The sequence below is a fragment of the Orbicella franksi genome, chromosome 14 (assembly GCF_964199315.1).
Source record: "Orbicella franksi chromosome 14, jaOrbFran1.1, whole genome shotgun sequence".
In the NCBI taxonomy this organism is placed as follows: Eukaryota; Metazoa; Cnidaria; class Anthozoa; order Scleractinia; family Merulinidae; genus Orbicella; species Orbicella franksi.
In genome coordinates this window covers 20,252,333-20,274,677 of record NC_138158.1, presented here as the reverse complement: position 1 = coordinate 20,274,677, position 22,345 = coordinate 20,252,333, and the positions used below count along the sequence as shown (strand labels likewise).

General features: G+C 40.3%; 2 protein-coding genes across 2 annotated transcripts; both read left to right on the top strand.

The window, feature by feature from the left end:
• The first annotated feature begins 4,609 nt into the window (after positions 1 to 4,609).
• On the top strand, positions 4,610 to 13,202 carry LOC145468890 (uncharacterized). Its single transcript, XM_081452601.1, has 6 exons — positions 4,610 to 4,692; positions 5,454 to 5,600; positions 6,794 to 6,836; positions 7,380 to 8,150; positions 8,627 to 8,827; positions 9,763 to 13,202. Exons 2-6 carry the CDS (start codon positions 5,471 to 5,473, stop codon positions 9,956 to 9,958), a joined length of 1,341 nt encoding a protein of 446 aa, XP_081308727.1. The 5' UTR covers positions 4,610 to 4,692; positions 5,454 to 5,470; the 3' UTR covers positions 9,959 to 13,202.
• A 989-nt stretch (positions 13,203 to 14,191) lies between these two features.
• Positions 14,192 to 19,145, top strand: LOC145468905 (uncharacterized). Its single transcript, XM_081452618.1, has 2 exons — positions 14,192 to 16,087; positions 17,952 to 19,145. Exons 1-2 carry the CDS (start codon positions 16,045 to 16,047, stop codon positions 18,335 to 18,337), a joined length of 429 nt encoding a protein of 142 aa, XP_081308744.1. The 5' UTR covers positions 14,192 to 16,044; the 3' UTR covers positions 18,338 to 19,145.
• The last annotated feature ends 3,200 nt before the right edge of the window (positions 19,146 to 22,345 follow it).

Below are 22,345 nucleotides of genomic sequence, written 5' to 3'. Positions count from 1 at the left end.
TCAACTTCACTTAAAATTCCTCCTTATTACACAACATGAAGTGCCCTTCATGAACACGAGTGAAGCGACAAGAAAGGTCGAGTGACCGAACAGAGAACGGCAAATGTACAAATGTCACGAACCGTAGAAGTCGTGTAGGCTAGTCAACCCCATTTTACACTTAAACTTTTTACCACATTTAAAGAGATTTGTATGGAGACGCCCTGCTGGCCGGAAACCAACAGAAACATCTGTCACTGAGTTTGCCACAAAAGCGTGAGAAAATCATAAACATTACAATAGTACTTTTTCTAATACTGTTCAGATAGCCAATTTCCATGAAGTACATCACCTTTTTAACAAACATTACAGCTCTCTCGGCCGCCAATTCAAGCGTAGTCTATCACAAAACCAAGAACCCATTGTGCGTGCCATATTTTTTTCGTTAAGTAGCATGTCTTTCCAGTAGTACTTGATAACGATAGGACAAATATTTATCGCTGCGAAACTCGATTTAAAAACGTCACAGTCCGGAGTTCAATTCTTCAGGCGGATCAATTCTTCGGTCGGTTTAGCAGATCTCAAAGAGTAAGAATCGAGATTTGAACCGCTTAAGTAGCCCGCTAAACATATATGCTTTAGCGTGCGATATAATTACAATGAATAATAATTCCCAGAGATTCTCGCTTTTAAAGATTCCCCATTTTAAAGATTCCCCATTTTAAAGATTCCCGCTTTTAAAGATTCCCCATTTTAAAGATTCCCGCTTTTAAAGATTCCCCATTTTAAAGATTCCCGCTTTTAAAGATTCCCCGTTTTAAAGATTCCCGCTTTTAAAGATTCCCCATTTTAAAGATTCCCCATTTTAAAGATTCCCCATTTTAAAGATTCCCCATTTTAAAGATTCCCCATTTTAAAGATTCCCCATTTTAAAGATTCCCCATTTTAAAGATTCCCCATTTTAAAGATTCCCCATTTTAAAGATTCCCGCTTTTAAAGATTCCCCGTTTTAAAGATTCCCGCTTTTAAAGATTCCCTATTTTAAAGATTTCCGCTTTTAAAGATTCCCCATTTTAAAAATTCCCCATTTTAAAGATTCCCCATTTTAAAGATTCCCTATTTTAAAGATTCTCGCTTTTAAAGATTCCCCATTTTAAAGATTCCTCATTTTAAAGATTCCCCATTTTAAAGATTCCCGCTTTTAAAGATTCCCCGTTTTAAAGATTCCCGCTTTTAAAGATTCCCCATTTTAAAGATTCCCGCTTTTAAAGATTCCCCATTTTAAAGATTCCCGCTTTTAAAGATTCCCCATTTTAAAGATTCCCGCTTTTAAAGATTCCCCATTTTAAAGATTCCCCATTTTAAAGATTCCCCATTTTAAAGATTCCCCATTTTAAAGATTCCCCGTTCCCCGTTCCCCATTCCCCATTCCCATTCCCCATTCCCATTCCCCATTCCCATTCCCCATTCCCATTCCCCATTCCCCATTCCCATTCCCCGATTCCCCGTTCCCCGTTTTAAAGATAGCCATTTGTAAACTGTTAAGGAGAGCAATTATCGTCTGGCGGTATAAAATTTCAGTAATGGCCTTGTAATTGAGACAACGGAACATTTACAAAATTTATCATTATATCTTATTGTTTTTGGCACGGCACGCAACCACACAGGAATGTCTGTGTAGTATCAGACGTGCTGTTGAGATGCAGAGTGAAATTCCAAATTTCAGCGACACTGCGGTGAAAGGATATTCAGTCATTGACTCCGTGGATGATCTTTGTGTCTTTTTACGCAGAGATCCCTCTGTTATGAAGAAATCCTGATTCATAAAGCTGAAAAGCTACTTAAAATTCTGATTTTATCTATCGCAAAAAGGTAGCCTGCGAGCAGGTTCACGTTGGAGCCTGCGTTGGAGTGCAAGCGCAAGCGCCGTAGCCGCGAGCGCGAAATCGAGCGGCGAAGCCGCGAGGCCGCGAGACAAGAAAGTGAGCCTGCATTGATCTCTGCAAATCTTTCATTTCCACCCCGGAAACCGCAGAAAAAATAATAAGCCAACTAATTTTCACCGAAGTATGAACTTTGGCAGCTCAGATTTCTCGGGATTTCGTAACAACATGCAGGTGCGATATATACGCCGGGGGAGGGGGGGGGGTACTCCCTTATATGGGCAATATAGGTATGTGCGGCCCGGTTTAAGCAATTTTTAAAGCGGGAGCGCACAAAGCGGCGAGGCCGCGAAAACGAGCAGCGAAGCCGTGAGGAACCAGTTGTCTGTCTCCCAGGCTTCTTGAGGCTTCGCCGCTAGCTAGTTATCGCGGCTTCGCCGCTTTCTTAGCGCGCTTAAATTGGTTAAAAACCGCCAAGTTACGCAGGCTAGGCCCTAAAGGGTATGGTTTTTCAGCTGTTTTGGTCATAAGCAGGGTATCGATTTTAGCCGATTTTGGCTATTTTGGTCATAAATAGGGTATGGTTTTTGCACTCCAGCCTTGTATGGGTATGTTGTTAAGAAGAAGCTACTTCTTCATCATTATCGAAAAGAAGATCAGCAGAAGCTCTTCACAAATTAGGTTTACGGTAATTCAACATTGGTCTGAACTAGGGAAATAATTATAACGCAGGTCTGAAGCAGAGTTTTGATTTAAGGGTTAGGTCATAAATAGGGTTTCGAATATTTGGTTAGGTCATAAATAGGGTAGGGAATATCGTAGATTTTGGTCATGTATAGGGTAAGGGTTTGGAAGGCGGGTCGCACACCCCCACCCGATTTTTCTGGGAGCACCCCCTCCCCCGGGGATATACGTTGTTGATAAAGTTTTGCCGAAGAAAAACCGTCAATGTTTATGTCTAGCAAGGACACACTTGATTCCAAGTGATCTTGTTTTAGCAGTCTGGTCTTTGATGATGCTTTAAACGGGCAAACGCCTTCGTCTTGTTTCGTTGCCCGCTTGCAATCGAGTGTATCTAATTGTCGAGAGTCGAGAGTCGAGGGTAAAATGTCGAGAGTCGAGGGTAACATGTCGAGGGTCGAGGGTAACTTAAAAAATATATTAAAATAAATTGAAATATAGTTTATATGAAATAAATTGCTGAAGAAATCAAGACAGAATTTTCTCATTTTCACTTTCGAAACAATGAAACGGAGGACATGTTGGTGTACCAAAGTGATCCTGTGGGAGCTGAACTCTTTTCCCATGTAAACACTTTCGTTGGGTTTATGCTACATATTTTGCGCACAGAAATCTAAGCCAGCGAAGTAAAAAAACCACATTTCAAAAGCAGCGTTGGTTTTGGTCGAAGAGAAGAGGACACAAAACACACAGCCAAACTACAGCTTTCTGTTCGTTCGAAAAGTCGTTCACATTTGTCTGCAAGGTTTTTAAATGCCATTAAAACTAACTTCAAACTTTAAATAAACAGCTTATCCGCTACAGTCCACAGTGTTATAAATGATCTCATCGCGTGAGCTCTTAAATCGAATGACGTGACTCTCGAACTTGTTTTCTCTATAGGATAGTATTTAAAAATAGATTGATTGACACTCGTAGCGATAAAGTCATTAAGGAAAAATGTTGTAACTCGGTATTCACTCAAGTTGTTCAGGATTCTTTGCTCAGATTTTTCTCGATTCGGAACGCGTCGTGTGTCTACTCAATGTACCAGGGTTATTAAAGGATTTTGCTCAAGAATTTTGGTCGTGGAATTTGTTTAAGGAATTAATTCACTCTGACATTTTACACAGTAAGCTGTCTGAACACTCGGAATTCCGCAATATTGCACAACACTCGAAAGAAAGAACAAGGACGAAAATGGAGATTCGTCATTCGCCCCTGAATGACTTTTTTTTGTGGGGGGGAGGGAAATTGGTGTCCACAGAAAGATACATACTGGAAAACTCGATTTTCCTCCATTACCCGATTAGAACTGCGTTCTGTTGAACGCAATTAAACGAGATCAATGCTCTGCAATTCCATCTGTTGCCCATCTCAACGGTCCGGAATGCTGAATCCTAGAATTTGATTGGCTAATAACGCGAGGCAGAATTTCACGATACTGACCCCGAGTTACGAACCGCTGACATCCCCTTGCTAGAAACTTAAGAAATAACATGTATGCATGGCAATTGTTTCCACTGTGGTCTGGGTTTTTAGCTCTCTCTTATCAGTAGAGTTTACGTCCCCCGGAGGGACTCCAATGTAAAAACGACGGGGATACTCGTCGGAAATTTTGTAAAGAGCCTCTAAGAAAGTAAGAGCTACCAAGATCCTGTTTTGTTGGCGTGGCTTGAATTTTCTTTCTCCCCTAAGAGTTACCAACTCTTGCACAAGTCAACACATTATCCTGTCATATTTTTTTTTTGGCTCGATACCCTAAGGTACTGCAAAAGCTTTCGCTGTGGACCTTTTGAGGATAAACACCCTAAGAGGTACCAAATGCGCGTTATAAACCCCTGAAAGGTACAACGAGCACCCCCCGTCATTTTTATATGGGAGTCCACCCGCGAGTTTACGTTCCCCGGGAAGCAAACAACTGTGGAACATCAAATTTATATCAATGAGTTTCTGTTTACCCTACCAGGTGGCGAGAACACAAAAAAACCAACCACCACTGCAAAACCTACAACTCCTGTTACCACATACAGGCACCCACAGGCACCCACGACCACCGTCCCCAGTGACAAAACTTTCTTAGAGTGCGGTGTAGCTATAGTTGGAGGAGGTACGAATTGCTCTAGAATGTTCTAACTTTTATAACAGCAGATGTGGGACCTTCCTGTACTTTCAGTTGGTAGGTTCATGTGGTACTGTTTATTATGCTGCACAAGGTGGTTCTAACTTTAAAGTCTGTGGTTGAAACCCTAGTGTGTGACAATTCAAATGAAAGCTATTGAGCAGCACTTTCCTGTGGTACCGTTTATTATGCTGTACAAGGTGGTTCTAACTTTTAAGTCTGTGGATGAAACCCTAGTGTGTGACAATTCAAATGAAACTTGTTGAGCAGTACTGTCATGTGGTACTGTTTATTATGTTGTACAAGGTGGTTCTAACTTTAAAGCCGGTGGATGAAACCCTAGTATGTGACAATTCAGATGAAAGCTATCGAACAGCCCCCAGTGTGTCCTATTGAGAAGTACTTCCACCAGATACAGCATGAGACATGGTACTACAGCATGCTCTACATACAAGACGGTTCTAACTTCAACATCGCGTATGACCATTCCACAAGAAAAACTACATTATGCTAGGAAAATATTGTTTTGTTTTTAATTTACCAGGAAAGAAAGCAGACTACAGAGAGAGCCTATAACAGCTTTGGACATTATTTTTTCATTAATGATAACTTGGTTAATTAATAGCTAGTCGTTGAAAATTTTTCTGTATCTCATTTTTGATATCTCATTATCAAAAATATATCTCAACATGTATTGTATCTCATTTTTGTTGTTGTTGTTTTGTGACTCAATTTCTATCAATTCTTAGGAACTGGCGGTCTACTGATGGCTCATGCACTTCTTGACAAAAAAGACGAAACAAACGAGACAAACGTGTGTGTATTTGAGAGAGAAGATCGTCTTGGAGGAAAAATCTCTGATTTCAATTTTACCCAAGCACCAGACGTTGCAGTGGGTAAGCTAAAACTAATTTAGGAAATGGTTTGAATCCAGTAGTATCAGTAGTTCGTATAGTGTGAGGAGTTCTGAAAAGAACTGTTGTTGGTGACTGACGTTTCGACAACCTGAGCGGATGTCGTCTTCAGCGTCAAGTGAATAGTGTTTGTCAGTCGATGATGTTATAAGTCTGGTCCGTTGAACGTGATTGGTCAGTATAGCCATGATGGTATTGGCTGAAAGACTCGTGTAAAGTTTGTCATCAGTCATTGGTGGGTTTCGATCCGTCTATTGTTAGTCAAATAGGTCGGTTTTTGGTCCGTGTATTGTTAAGTCGGTCTGTTAGAAGTCCGTTTGTCGGTTTCGTTTCCGTCATGGAACGTCGTTAACGACTGACTCTGGAAAGCTGGTACACTAACCTAGAACAAACGCCTCTTAACAGATGTCAACAACTACCGGCGTCTTACAAACGACTTATCCATGACGGAAACGAAACCGACAAACGGACTTCTAACAGACCGACTTAACAATACACGGACCAAAAACCGACCTATTTGACAAACACTATTCACTTGACTCTGAAGATGACTTCCGCTCAGGTTGTCGAAACGTCAGTCACCAACAACAGTTCTTTAATTTCAGAACTACACTCACCCGGACGATCACACTATACGAACTACTAAAACTAATTCTCTATCGCCATATATTTCGTATAAGAATTGTTTTATCACTGTTATATTCTGGACGGTTAATTTCAATCTCTAAGGTAGTTAATTTATTGACCACGAAAGACCGTGTTTTACCACCTTTCCAAGATTGTGAAGAGAGTTGAAATACGACACGTAGCGGAGTATTTTCACGAACGGGGGAGGTCTGTGTTCGATATCTCATTTACTTTTGGCCTAAATATCCCGTATCCCGTTTATTCCAGTTGCAAAAGTTAACGATTCTCCTACTTGATATCCTGTTTTATCTGATCCCATATCCTATTAATTTTCCTCCCAAATATCCTGTATACATTATTATTGTTTTACCCAAATATCCCTTGTCCTGGAAACCCCTAATAGGGCCTCATTGCCTAGACAAAACTACCTCATTTCAAGTATATACATTATAGCATTGTAAAAGATCAACATAAGATGTAACCACCTCCCCTCTAGGACATCCACCAGCTAAAACTTGTTAAAAAATCTTTCTACTCTTTACTTTTAGGACTTGGGGAGTGGAATGTTTACGGTGATGGTGACAACGAACAGTAAGTACCTCTGTATTAACGATCCCGGTTTAAAATTAAACGATAAATATGTGTTACCACACGTGACGAAGAGAAATTTATAAACAATTATTGGATGAGGTTTTTGTGATATCCAGAATAATCAAGGTCGAGGTAAAAGGGTTATCAGGCGAAGCCGAAGGCTAAGGTATATCACAAGATATCACAAAAACCGAATCTAATAATTGTTTTATTATACATTGAACGAAAAAAAAAATGGAAGTGATGTTTTTGGTTCTTCACTGACGGCAAGCAACACAAAGCGCGCGAGCTTGATATGATTACCCTTAGAAATCATGCACAGCGGTGATGCATGACATGATTATACTGACCTTGAGTGTCCTTGACATGATTATTGTATAATCTGCAGCTAGATGACGTCGCAGGTGCTGATTTCGAAAATTCACTGTACGCTTTCGGCCAATCAGAAAAGAGATAGTGAACTCAATGTATAATAATGAGCGTTAATTGACTCATTGTTAGGTTTGACTTGATATGTGACTCTCACAAAATTATTTTTTTTAGGGATCTCTGGAAACATCTTAGTATTCAGACTTATTCTTGGGTCCGAACAACTCATCGTGTTGAAGCTCGCGGTGTGTTTGCAGACAGCTTTGATTCTCTGAAATCAAAGGCCTTTCCAACTTTACTGAATCATGTTTCGACGAATAATAAAACACTTGAGGAAACTGCTGAGTTTATTTATGATGCTGCTAGAAATTACACGCAGTTCTCTACAGCAGAAACTTTCCTGTCTTACGAACTATCACCCGAGGGAGCAAAGTTAATGGAAGAGACTTATGGCTTTATGGGTGACTACATGCAAGCCATAAACCCACTCAGTTACAGGACATATCTCAAGAAAAAGGATTTCGTTATACATGCGAGAAGCCAGGACAGACGACCGAGGAAAGGTATGTCAGAGTTTATCACATCCCTCGCAGAAAAAGTGCGAGAACGCGGCGGTAAAATCTACCTCAATGAGACAATAAACTCAATTTATAAAAGAGAGGACAAGTTTGTTCTTCAAACTACAAACTTTACTGTGAAAGCCAACAAGACTGTAATCACCGCTGGACCGACGGCTCTCAAAAAGATAAACGGTGACGTCATGCAAAACATCACAGGTCACGACATCTTTAAGTCCATCGTAAGCGTGCCCGCGTTCCATGGAGCAGCGGTGTACGAAAAAGCATGGTGGAATGACTCAATCGCTGCTCAAAAAAATAACTCTCTGCAACCTTTGGAGATGTTCATATCAAGCAGCAACTGTCTGGGCATTACCATGCCTTACAAGTAAGAACTCGTTCAGTGTTATAATTTATACATGTAGTTGAAATCCGACCAGTGTCAAGCTTTTCAATAAGTATTTTCTGTTTTGAATAGAAATGATTAAAAATTTTGAGGCTGTTATGTACTCAGTCGAAACACGAGAAAGATGTAAATCACTCAGGAACATACATTTGTAAGCTTCATTAAAAAGTGACGATGGAAAAATCGAATTCCAACAAAGAGCATACTTACGAAAACGTATTTCCTTTTTCACATCGACGTTTATCCATGAAGGTAAATAACTGAGTATTTAAACAATATTGTTCGATGCCATTAAGAAAATGGCATATTTTGGGCAGAAATGGAAGGAGGATTTAGCAATCCGCGCGGCGTTTTTTACCGTCATCCAACCAAAATATCTAAGGGGTACTCCCTTGGAAGTACAGTCTCAGTATCGTTTTGTTGCTGATTATTATGGACTGCATGTGTTACTGTTGTAGTGGTGTTGGTCCTAATGGAAGAGCTGTGCTGCATACGATAGCTAATAACGGAGGATGCAGTGATACGTGGGGAGAAACCCTGCAAAAATCTGCCAAAGAAGTTGACCAAGAACTGAAGCGAGCTCTGAAGTACAAGTTTCAAAGAAAAGATGTACCAGATCCTTTGGAGACTAAGTACAAGTATTGGGACGAAGGATCCTGGTAAGTGAAATCTTCCTTCCCCTTCTCCTCCCCTGGTAAAACTAATGGACCCTCGCATACCCTAGATCATGACTCAATTCTGTCACTTCAGAAGCTATTCTCGACCACAGACCTTCAATTTCTAGACTAAGCAAGACAAGAAGCTAAAGGAAATCTGAGTGAACGTAGCCAAATGCCCGCGCAGCGCAAAGACTAGCATGTATTGTTCGACCTTTTCTACCTACATTATAAATTCATGTCTGCAAATTTAATTAATTTTCAAAACTTTTTTAAAATTCGTCGACATTTTCTCGAGCCTCCGTATTTTGACACGACATTCTAAAATTTTGACCTTGCCATTGTCATGTGGAATAAAAAGCTGAGTTCCTACCAAATGCTTTCCACTGTTTGAGAAAATATTTCCTTTCCTAAAGGAGCTGCATGGATAATGAGCGCTTTCATTGTTTCGAAGGAAACTTATCAGAAATGCCTATTTTGCCGGGTTCCCGAGAACTATTCGCGTCATCAGTCATGCACAAAAGAGAATAGCTCTATGGTCAATGTTCTGAAGCGGACAGCATAGAGTATTTGATAGTTTGGAATCCCGTTGTGTCACGTGAAGTAGCCTGAAGGATAGTCATGTCTGTGTACATTATGCTTTGCCCCATACATTATCAGAAATTTTAGATTTATCTGCTGCTCATGTCAATGTATTTATTATATTTGGGGGCTTGACAAAAATCATAACTAAAGATTATAGTTATTAAGATTATATTATATTGACAGTTGTATCAGTTTCATTTACAAGCGCAAATTACATGCACATCTCAAGGAGAAATGTGTAAAGTGCTAGTCCGTCTGGTTTGTATCTGAGTGAATCCTCCCCCTCCCTACTAGGTCCTGCACCCCCCGGTTTATGTAGCGAGAATGTGACAACTTATTACTTATTGACGCAGGTTCCTGCAAAAGCCTGGTGCCAACTTCTCCTTAGCAACCGTTCAACAATGGGCCATGCGACCGCTGACCGGACAGGACGTATTCTTGGTGGACAGAGCATTTTATAGTTTCGGCGGATGGCTGGATGATACTATTCGATCATCGCTAGATGCTTTAAAAGAGGGCTGGAACTTAGATTTTGAACTTCCACGGTAGACAGAAATGGTCAGGGATAAATGGTTTTAGTCGGAGCGATTTTTAAGAAAAGAATGTTCAAAGGGAGAGAAAAATAACGAATTAACAGTTGTAACATAGATTGTAATGATAGTCGTAACCCCCCTTTCCCCTTAACAAATCGAATGTGGTTTAGGGTTGTCTGTCCTGTCATCACAGTGGTCAAAATGTTGTGGACTCACGAGGCGCAGCGGAGTGAGTCCACAACAAATTTTGACCGCTATGATCAAAACAGGATGGTAAAGCGGTTCTATTGGTGGTTTTCAGTGTCACGCAATTCAAAATAGATCAAAATCAAAATCAAAACCGGTCAATAGATAAAGTCCAGAATCTGGGAAATGAAAGAAGGTAAATATGCAAAGACTCTCGCCAAAACTCTGGCCACAGCAATTTTTCTTATGCGAGATATGCGGAGAAATTTTTCGCCCAAATTTATAGAGACTTGTAAGGAGACGCCATGCTGGTGCCCATCCGTATGGGCACCAACACGGCGGCCGAAAACCAACAGAAACATCTGTCACTGAGTTTTGCTATAAAAGCGTGAATTTATCCCTCGAGGAACACTAAAACATTAAAATAATACCTTTTCTAAGACATGAACTGTTCAGACAGCCAAGTTCCCCGAAATAAGTCGCTTTTTAAACCATCATGACAGCTCTCTAGGCAGTCATGTAAATGCCGCGTCACGCAAAAGCTAAAAAATTCAAGCGCAGTGTATCACAAAACCAAGAACCCATTCGGAGCGAAAATTTTTATGAAAATTAGTATTCAGCTCCTCTTATACATCAATGAAGTAAAATCCCAGGAAGATCAATAGCTTTGTAGTTAGAATTTTAGTGACGTCATGTGAAAACCAGCTATTTGAGGTAAAAAAAGAAAGGTCAAAGAGGTCACCGGAACTGTGTGATTTTTTCTGCAAGCGCAAACTAAAGCGCGTTTGTGTCTTTTGCATCTTTTTCAAAGTTTGTCCAAATGTACTGTTAAGCAAATCAACAGCTATTATTCTACAAAATGTCACGACATCCACATATGGTCATCAAGTCAGTGTAAACTACGTTAGCCTCACTTCCAAATGTGGTAAACTATGTTCTGTCCGCTCAAAACAGATACCCTATAATACCTACACGCAGTTTGCCATATTTGGGAACCAGTTTGTGTTATGATTTGTATCACGAAAGCGCTAGAAAGTCTAAGTTATTACGTAAAAATTAGTAGATTTCATCTAGGAATGAGCTAATAAAGTATTAGAGAATATAAACGATATTACGCGTTGAGATAGTACTCTTGTAAGATGGATACTCCAAGTTAATAAGACCTTTTCACGGTTTCTGACGCCATCTTGCTTTGGGGGACAGCAAAAAGTACAGTGAATGTGTGGGAAAAGTTAAAAGTTCGATGCCCAATAAGTTGAGAGTGATTGATTTTTCGAGTATTTTATGACTTACAAAGAAAAGATACCCAGCAGAAGGTTTTTTTGGTCAAATTTGAAGAACATAGATTTGCTGTGAGGCGAGGAATTGCACTTTTAATTTTTCATGCAAATGTCTCTTAATGTTCCCGCGATTTCCGACTCGGTTTTACAGACAAATATATGGAAAATGGAAAAATATAATGATGGCTTTTCTAGTGAGGCTGCAAATGCGACCAGTTCATTCTTTTCTCTAGTATCTTTAGTTTTTAATTCATAAATACTTCAGAACTCAAAGTTTCCGTGAGTTGTTAGACGTTTAGTAGATTCGGCATATTTGTGTTTGCTTCCCAAATAAGATGGCCTCAGAAACAGTGAGAAGGTCTATTTGCAATAAACAAACAAAAAAAACCCCGGCACATCATCGCCCCAGTTTTATAGTTGGTGAAAACAGATTTTCAGTATAAAATCAAGCTTAGCACTGCAGTAAAGTTTGTTACCTTACAATTAGGTCTTGTCCTTTTATACTTCTGTGAATTCGATCGATTCTGAGCAACACAATCCTTTGTCTTGATGTTGACAGCCACACGAGCAAGTAAACCCTTCCTTTATTTGACTTGAACAAGGCGTATAATTTTCAACAACACTACTTCCAGTCTTTCAATAAACCTTCTGTTGTTTGACACATTTTTCCAGACCGTACAGAAGTTTGGAGGTGATTATGCGAAGAGTATTTCGGAAGAAAACTCTGAATCGCTCGCTTTTCTAACATGCTTCGTTCAACTCAACGAAAGCCTCGCGCCGGCTAATTTCCCGCCTTTTCATAAAATCAGTTCGTTTAGATCACACTGAAATGACCACATCATCTTGTCGATATGAAGAAATAATTATTCCATTCGCCCTTGTCGGATAAGTTGTTATTTATCACCTCATATCCAACGTGGTCTCATGGAATAATTGTTAGATATTCACGCAGTCCGGCGGAAGATTGCAAAATTCATATACAAACAAAACCAACCGCCTCCACGTAACAAAGAGTGGAATGCGTATGTCTTTGTTCAAAGAAAACGTTAGCAGCAACAATAGATCGCCTTTGTAAAACATCCGTCATCCTCAGTCTTGTTTGACTAGTTTTTCGTATTTCGTATTAAGTCCACATGCTGTTTACTAAAATCATCGGAGTTTTAAACCTTAAAAGGTCCAAATTACAGAAAAACGAAACAAAAATTCTTGAATTTTTTAAGCCCTTGCCACGCATTTGAAATCAAAACACGCTTAATTATTCTTGCTTTCAAATGTTGTTTAGATCAGGGAGAATTTAGTTCTGTAAAACAATACAACCCAATTGTTTACTTACCTTTGCTGTCGTTTTACTCAGAATGTTTCCCTTGTTTCCTCGCAAAAATCCTCCCATGGCCGCAAGCCTCACTTTCATTTACTGCGGTGTATTTTGTTTCTTTTATACCGGTGTGACGAACACTACTCGCGTCCACTCACTACGCGCTCGAGAGGAAGGTCATCGTACCCCGGTACCCATCTCAGTGAATTGCTTCATCCTTCACATGCACACTTTAAAGACGACGCCAACACTTTGTCTTTGCATCACCTTTTGCATCGTTTATGAACTGCCTGAATCTCGGACAGCTCGGTGACGTAAGCAAAATATTTGCATATTAATGACACTTCGAAAATGTAAGAGTTTGTAGGGAATTTAGAGGTGCGACTTTCGGACGATAAATAGGGTCAAAATCGCGGAATAAAGTTCACAAATCTATATTGTACATACCTTTAACTATTTTTTAGCATTTTTATTCTTTTGTTAAGCAGGCAGTCCTTCGAAAAGCCCTATCGGCTTCCCTTCGTTTCCTTTCCTTATAGATTGATATTTTGTAAGTATATTTATAAATGGCAAAACTAATGCAAACAAAACAAACAATTGGAAAGTACAGATCGCGTTACGCTGTCCCTGAATGCAAGCTTCAGATAAAATTTTGCACTTTTTTGATTCTTCTCGATTATTTTGCTCTCTCCGTTATTTCTTTGACGAGTTCCCGGACTTCTATCACTATTGATGATTTTATAATAAGCGTAAATTTAGTAATAAATTTTACCATGAATATTACCGCTAAAGCCTGGATTTCACCAGCGACGCAAGCACAAGCGCAAGCACAAATGCAAGCCATAGGGATGACTCAAGTGAAAACGAAATTCGACGCAAACACAAGCACAAGCACAAGCAAAATCATCCAAACCTTCTAAACTGCTTAGGCGCGAGGCAATCTGGGTCCAGTGTTTTTCATTGGCCAAACATAACCACGTCCAGATTTCCATCAGGCGATGGTTGATGAAGCCGAAGGTTAAAATCAACATCACCTTGTAGAAATCCAGAGCGAATAATCTAGTTGTTTTAGTAGAATTGTTAATCTAGTTGTTTTAGTAGTAGTTGTTTTAGTAGAATAGCTAGAGTCGCACTCGGCTATCGCCTCGTGCGACTCTTAGGCTTCTTTCGTGCTTAGCAACCTCCCGCGTGCATCCATAACTCAATAGTACACACTATGGCGTTTACCATTTGTTAAATAGGCATTCCCTGATTTCAAGCCGAAAAGAACTAGGTACGAGTCTACAAATTATGGGATTAGCAGCTATTGATCCACACAGTCATAAAGTGCACACCAAGCTTCACAGAATCCCTAAGTTTGGTGCAAATAGACCCAATAGTAAGCAAGATACAACCATTTGAAAACATCAAAATTTACCAAAAAATGTATGGTGGTCCGGACTCTGTGTCCGCATGACCAAATATTTCTGTGTAATTTTGCGTTTTTAAATGGCGAGATTTTGTGAATCTCGGTGTGCTTTTTCTGTTTATATGGATAAATAGTTGCTAATCCCATAATTTACAGACTCGCACCTAGTCCTTTTCGGCTTGAAATCAGGCAATTAATTGCAAAATAGAACTGTTCAAGCCATTAAAGTAACGTGATCATATAAGAAAATAGGACAGAATCAAGACAGAGTCCAATCTCGTTCCCAGAGTCTTCGTTCCTCTTGACCAGCGGTCGGAAAACGAGAGCTCTGGGAGCAACCATCTCAGGCATGCGCCGTAGATGCAGACTACGCAGTGAAACCGGATAGGCAGAATCACCAGAATTTGGTTATTTCAAAATGGTTGCTCCCAGAGCTCTCGTTTTCCGACCGCTGGTCAAGGGGAACGAAGACTCTGGGAACGAGATTGGACACAGTCCTGGACAAAGTGAAAATTTGAAACGCTTAGAACTTTCTTGTGTGAAACTGGCCACGCCCGTGAGGTTTAGCAACGCTTGTTAAAAGCTGTCAAAGCTATCGATGAATCGAACTGTACACCCATCTCAGTTGTTTATACCAAACAGTCTTTAAGGATGGAGTACTTTTTCGAATCCAAACGCGAAAGATCAGTTCATATTCTCAGCAGTGTCAGTAGCGGAGAGGCAATCATTTTGTTCACGTACCCTACCAACAAACCGAGCGAGTGAATATTAACTAACTAACTGCTACAACTCGCTCATAATTTCGCATTCACGAATGAACATTCGATATTTTAATTGCCACTGTTTTAGAATAGGCCAAGTTCGATATATTGTCTTGCCATAAATCCACGAATTAGTACCCCCCTCCTCATCGAATAAGTGCCCCTCCTCTCGGCCAAAATTTAAAATAAGCGTCCCCCCTCCTCCTATTTTGTGGACGAGTAATGAGACAACAAAGGATGTACAGTTTTCGTCGTGTAGTCTTAGATTTGTACATTGTTTCAGTTTGTGAACACGTTAAGTTTGGAAACAAATTACAAATACTAACAATACCACGATTTAAACTTTAGGATTAGCTTTTTATGTCGATAAACAGCTTATGTTGTTGTTTACTCGCAGATAATGTATTAAAAAAATAACCATGTCAGGCCACGATTTGGGAAAAAATATCGACCAACCGAGTGACCAAGCGATCTCTACTAACCACTGTAGCTTGTATTCACGAGTTCAAATGGTTGAAAGCCACAAAGTACTGAAGGTAAACTGGCTTAATCAAGGAGAGACTTAGGCTTTTGAGCTGTGTACTGAATTAAGACTTGCATGCAACTGACTGAACTTAGCTCGAAATTACTTGAATATCTCTGCTTAGAGTCTGGGCTCGCATACTATTATCGACTGGTCGATCGGTCATGGAAAGCAACATCTCTTAAAAAAATATTATACAACGGTGAACATTTAAGATTTGAATAAATGTACAACGAGACATCACCACGGTAACTTTCGAGAGCTTGAACTTTTTGCGTCGCTGTGTTGCATTTCCGCTTACGTAATGTCAAAATGTCCTTAAGGCGTGGCTTAGGCCGTCAATATAAATCTCGTGGGTGGCTTGATCGAGACAGATTTTGCTGGCTAGTTTTCAGTGGAGTTTGTTTCTCGTTTGCCTCAAGCTGAGTGAAATGGACAGCGTGCGGACTTTCGACAGCGCCACAACTCTAACAATTTGCGAAGGATGCGATGTGAAGAAACCGGAGCGTATTTTTTAAAAAAGATGCAACTGCTGTGATTGTTTCCGTAGAACAAGCTCTTTCCGTGTTTGGCAAATTTTGCTGGTCCTCCTCGTAATTGCGATCATTTTTGCAGGACTGGGCCTAGCGATGTTCCGTACTGGAAAGGATACAGTTTCGCGTTCTCACGAAGGTAAATAGATTTCACTTATTTAGGAGCCGGTGTATGTCGAGTACAGATGTACTTCTTTCGCGAGTTCAGCTAGCTGTCACCCACAGAACGTCGATTTAGTAGCTGCAATCACGATTTACCAAAACACGGACAATTACTAACTAGTACTAGCTAGAAAGGTCCAGCAGCTTATAGAATTTTGTTCACTGTACTTGGTCTGCATTCTTTGAAAACTGGCAATGTATTTATTGCAGTTTCAACAAACATTCTAAATACGACTCTTGAGGTGAAGTCATTTATTTATCGCGGTTAGAACAGAGAAATAACATCAACAAACTGTTTGTTTTCGATATAAATAGGGTGAAAAACATGTACTCTATGCATTACAATTCACTTGAAGTCTTCTTCTCGTAACTATTTCCGCAAGGAAATTTCGATGACAGGAAATGTTTTCGCTTGTAAAAACCCTATCGATGCCAATCGATATAATCGATCATGATCAACTGAATATTTTCGATTGGTCCTATCATTACATCAGACATACTGTTAGTCTCTTCCGCAGCCGTTTTTTGGGATGTCACGCAACTCTCCCCCAACTCTTTCTTTGGGGGGAGCGTTGCGTGACATCCTAAAAAAACGGCTGCGGAAGAGACTAACATGCTGTTGAATGGAAGCGAAAGTGAAATCCCATTGATTTGTAAAACATGGATTTGTTTGGATTGGATGGATTTGTGGATTTGTAAAAAGTGGACTGCCGGTAAAAACAAAACTAAATGGCATTTATTCGACTGTTTATTTGCTTGTCTATTACATTTACTTTTACTCGGTCAATTATCGCTTGATATATAATTACTGATAGTTGCCGTGTTGTCGTGGGTCTGTTCAGTAACAGATCGAAGAGGGCATCAAAATGTGGTAAGAACTTCAGTGACACACTCGCCTAACGTCTCATGTGCATCGTTTTTGTTCTTACCGGTTTTGGACGTTATCTGTGGTCTATCAGGCTACAAAGAGATGCACGGCAACATGGAATCTACTGAGCAATTAGGTTATGAGCTTGAGATTTCTATGAGGTGATGGCTGATGAGGCCGAAGGCGAAAAAACGGCATTATTAATCAAAAGGTTTTGAAGTATATTGTCAGGGTGTGGCGTGGATACAAAAGTTATCCAGGCGAGTCTCATGCATAGGAGATGAATGCAGGGAAAACCAAGAAATAAACTGAAGAGCACCAAACATGATAACTCAAGAATGAAACAACACGCTTCATTTATTTTTATTCAAGCATCCCAGCGGATGAGTCCTAGAATTTGATTGGCTGATTACGCGGGGCAGTTTTTCACGATAGTGACCCGGAGCTACTGACCGCTCACATCCCCTTGCCAGAAACTTACCTTGTGCCTGAGCATGTAATGCTTTTTCAAGCATGTAATACTTTTATCCTCATCGTGTTTAAATTTAGGATCTTATTTACTTGCTTAACTATCTAGTTGGACTCCTAGTAGGCAAGCCGTTGTTTGTGAAAGAGAGAAACGTAGACCGGACTCGAGAGAGCCACGGAAATCGAGCACCTAAGAAATATCGCATTTATATCGAGGAGCTTCCTGTTTACTCTTCCAGGAGGCGAGAACACAAAAAAATACCGGCAAGTGCTAAGGCTACAATAACAACAACAGTAACAACTAAAGACAAAAGTACTGCTTCTGGTAAAAAAGCAACGTCAGTCAAACTAACTGAGCGACTCAAAACAGTTGGTAGCGCTAAACGCACGTGCTAAAATTATCCGCCGGAGAACTAAAAACCATGTCCAAAAATGTCGTGAGAATGATTACTTCAGGAATAAAACCTATATGGGGATTAAGGAGGAGCTTGTCTTATTTCACCAGCTATTGAGAACACGAAGAAACCAACTACTGAGGGAACGACAAAAAATAAAGAGGAAACCACTTCTCCCGCTAAAGAAACAACACCAGCAAACCAACTGAGCAACAAACAACTCTCGGTACCACTAAACAGACAATTCAGGAGACAACTGGCCAACCCACGACAGGTCCTTCCACTCAACAACCTACAACCACTGCAGAACCTACAACTCCAAAGACAACTAGTGAAACCACGGCAGGCCCGACGACAAAACTCCCTTCAACCACAAAAGCACCAGAAACTACAAAGCCACCGTCAACTACTGCAAAACCTACAACTAAGAGGCCACAGTCAACCACTGTTAAAACTACAACTACGAAGACAACGGCAACCACTGCAAAAGCTATAAATACAAAGTCACCCTCAGCAAAAGCAAAAGCTACAACTACGAAGCTACCCTCAACCACTGCAAAAGCTACAAATACGAAGCAACCCTCAGCAGCAGCAAAAGCTACAACTACGAAGCAACCCTCAACAACTGCAAAACCTATAACTACGAAGCTACCCTCAACAACTGCAAAACCTACAACTACGAAGCCACCCTCAACAACTGCAAAAGCTGCAACTACGAAGCCACCCTCAACAACTGCAAAAGCTGCAACTACTAAGTAACCCTCAATAACTGCAAAAGCTACAACCACATGACCACATGACGTTTACTAAAATGATCGGATTTAAGTTGCAAAATACAAAAACTCGAAAACAAACAATCTTGAATTTTTTAAGCCTTCGCTGCGCATTTGAAATTAAAACACGCTTAATTATTCTTGCCGTTTCGAATGTCGTTGTTCAGGTCAGCGAGAATTTAATTCTGAAACGTTATAAGCTGATTGTTTACTTACCTTTCCTGTCATTTTATTTGGAATGTTTCCTTGTTTCCTCGCAAAAATTCTCCCATGGCCGCAAGCTTCACCTTCATTTACTGCGGTGTATTTTGTTTCTTTTATACCGGTGTGACGAACACTACTCGCGTCCACTCACTACGCGCTCGAGAGGTAGGTCATCGTACCCCGGTACCCATCTCAGTGAATTGCTTCATCCTTCACATGCACACTTTAAAGACGACGCCAACACTTTGTCTTTGCATCACCTTTTGCATCGTTTATGAACTGCCTGAATCTCGGACAGCTCGGTGACGTAAGCAAAATATTTGCATATTAATGTAATATGTAGTTTTTTGTAAAAGTGGTATACATAAGAGTAAGGGGTTGGAGCTCGGGGCGGAGTCTCCCCGTAAAAGACTTTCTTAACTACAACGCCTTCCCCCCCCCCCCCCCCCCCACCACCCCCTTGGGCCACGTATCTAGAACTGATCAGAAGTGAAATCGACTCACTTCGGAAGTTGCTCGAATTTTTATAGCACAAAAACAACTCTCGCTGGCATTTTATTTATTCGTCCCTAAAGTGCAAGAAAGTAACAAAGTTCTTGTAAAATGAAATTGTACATACCTTTTACTATTTTTTAGCATTTTTATTCTTTTGTTAAGCAGGCAGTCCTTCAAAAAAGCCCTATCGGCTTCCCTTGGTTTCCTTGCCTTATAGATTGATATTTTGTAAGTATATTTATAAATGGCAAAACTAATGCAAACAAAACAAACAATTGGAAAGTACAGATCGCGTTACGCTGTCCCCGAATGCAAGCTTCAGATAAAATTTTGTACTTTTTTGATTCTTCTCGATTATTTTGTACTCTCCGTTATTTCTTTGACGAGTTTCCGGACTTTTATCACTATTGATGATTTTATAATAAACGTAAATTTAGTAATAAATTTTACCATGAATATTACCGCTAAAGCCTGGATTTCACCAGCGACGCAAGCACAAGCGCAGGCACAAATGCAAGCAATAGGGATGACTCAAGTGAAAACGAAATTCGACGCAAACACAAGCACAAGCAAAATCATCCAAACCTTCCAAACTGCTTAGGCGCGAAGTAATCTGGATCCAGTGTTTTTCATTGGCCAAACATAACCACGTCCAGATCTCCATCAGGCGATGGTTGATGAAGCCGAAGGCCAAAATCAACATCACCTCGTAGAAATCCAGAGCGAATAATCTAGTTGTTTTAGTAGAATTTTAACTGAAAGACCCTTCAAATAACGATTTCTAATTATATCTCTACCTAGTATAAACTTAACGCTTTAAAACATCGCGCGGACTGAATCATGGTTCCGAGTCACAGGTTATAGCCCCGATGGTGAAACTGTTTTTTTTCCTTTAAAGGCTTTGCAATTATTTATAGGCATTCCCTGATTTCAAGCCGAAAAGGACTAGGTACGAGTCTACAAATTATGGGATTAGCAGCTATAGTGATCCACGAAAGTGAAGAATGATCAGCGCAGTTAATTTTCCAATTTAAGCAATTGGAAAGAAGAAGCCTGAAAAAATCAGGGCTTCAACGGGATTCGAACCCGTGACCTCCGCGATACCGGTGCGATGCTCTACCAACTGAGCTATGAAGCCACACATTGGGAGCGAGGAGCAGTTCATATATGAATTATTTCATATAAACTTCACATCATTTCACTCCTCACGGGAAGATATGAACTCAACTAATTGACCTCGCTCCCAATGTGTGGCTTCATAGCTCAGTTGGTAGAGCATCGCACCGGTATCGCGGAGGTCACGGGTTCGAATCCCGTTGAAGCCCTGATTTTTTCAGGCTTCTTCTTTCCAATTGCTTAAATTGGAAAATTAACTGCGCTGATCATTCTTCACTTTCATCTTCAACCGCAGTTCATATATGAATTATTTCATATAAACTTCACATCATAGTGATCCACATAATCATAAAGTGCACACCAAGCTTTATAAAATCCCCAAATTCGGTGCAAATAGACCCAATATATAGTAAGCAAGATACAACCATTTGAAAACATCAAAATTTACCCTGAAAATGTAAGGCCATCCGGACTCTGTGTCCGGATGACCAAATATTTCTGCCAAATTTTGGCGTTGTTAAATGGCTGTATCTCAGTCAAAACTAGCCTGATTAACACTAAACGTGGGAATTTTGTGAATCTCGGTGTGCTCTTTCTGACTATATGGATCAATAGTTGCTAATCCCATAATTTACAGACTCGTACCTAGTCCTTTTCGGCTTGAAATCAGGCAATTAATTGCAAAATAGGACTGTTCAAGCCATTAAAGTAACGTGATCATATAAGAAAATAGGACAGAGTCAAGACACAGTCCTGGACACAGTGAAAAGTTGAAACGCTTAGAACTTTCTTATGTGAAACCGGCCACGCCCATAAGGTTTAGCAACGCTTGTTAAAAGCTGTCAAAGTCATCGATGAATCGAACTGTACACCCATCTCAGTTGTTTATACCAAACAGTCTTAAAGGTTGGAGTATTTTTCGACTCCAAACGCGAAAGATCAGTTCATATTCTCAGCAGTGTCAGTAGCGGAGAGGCAATCATTTTGTTCACGTACCCTACCGACAAACCGAGCGAGTGAATATTAACTAACTGCTACAACTCGCTCATAATTTCGCATTCACGTATGAACATTCGATATTTTAATTGGCACTATTTTAGAATAGGCCAAGTTCGATATATCGTCTTACCGTAAATCCTCGAATTAGCGTCCCCCACTCCTCGAATAAGTGCCCCTCCTCTCGGCCAAAATTTAAAATAAGCGTCCCCCCTCCTCCTGTTTTGAGACAAAGGATGTATAGTTTTCGTCGTGTAGTATTAGATTTGTACATTGTTTCAGTTTGTGAACATGTTAAGTTTGGAAACAAATTACAAATACTAACAATACCACGATTTAAACTTTAGGATCAGCTTTTTATGTCGATAAACAGCTTATGTTGTTGTTTACTCGCAGATAATGTATCAAAAAAATGATCATGTCAGGCCACGATTTGGGAAAAATTATCGACCAATCGAGTGACCAAGCGATCTCTACTAACCACTGTAGCTTGTATTCACGAGTTTAAATGGTTGAAAGCCACAAGGTACTGAAGATAAACTGGCTTAGTCAAGGAGCCAGACTTAGGCTTTTGAGCTGTGTAGTGATTTAAGGCTTCAATGCAACTGACTGAACTTAGCTCGAAACTACTTTAATATCTCTGCTAGGAGTCTGGGCTCGCATACTATTATAGACTGCGTAACAAGCGTTCTTTAGCACCGCCTTCTCGCTCACCCCTTCCCACTTCTCCCCAGTTTTTCCTCACCCCAGGCGCGCTCGTTTACTCGCTCGCTTGCTCGATCTCCTCGCCTGGAAAATGAAAAGGAAAGTAAACGTCTGTACGCAGGCTAATCTCATTTAAGTTTAATAGGGGTTCGTCAAGAATTAGGATGAGGCCCCCAGGGGGGGGGGGGGGGGTACTTCCAGAAAATTTGGCCGGG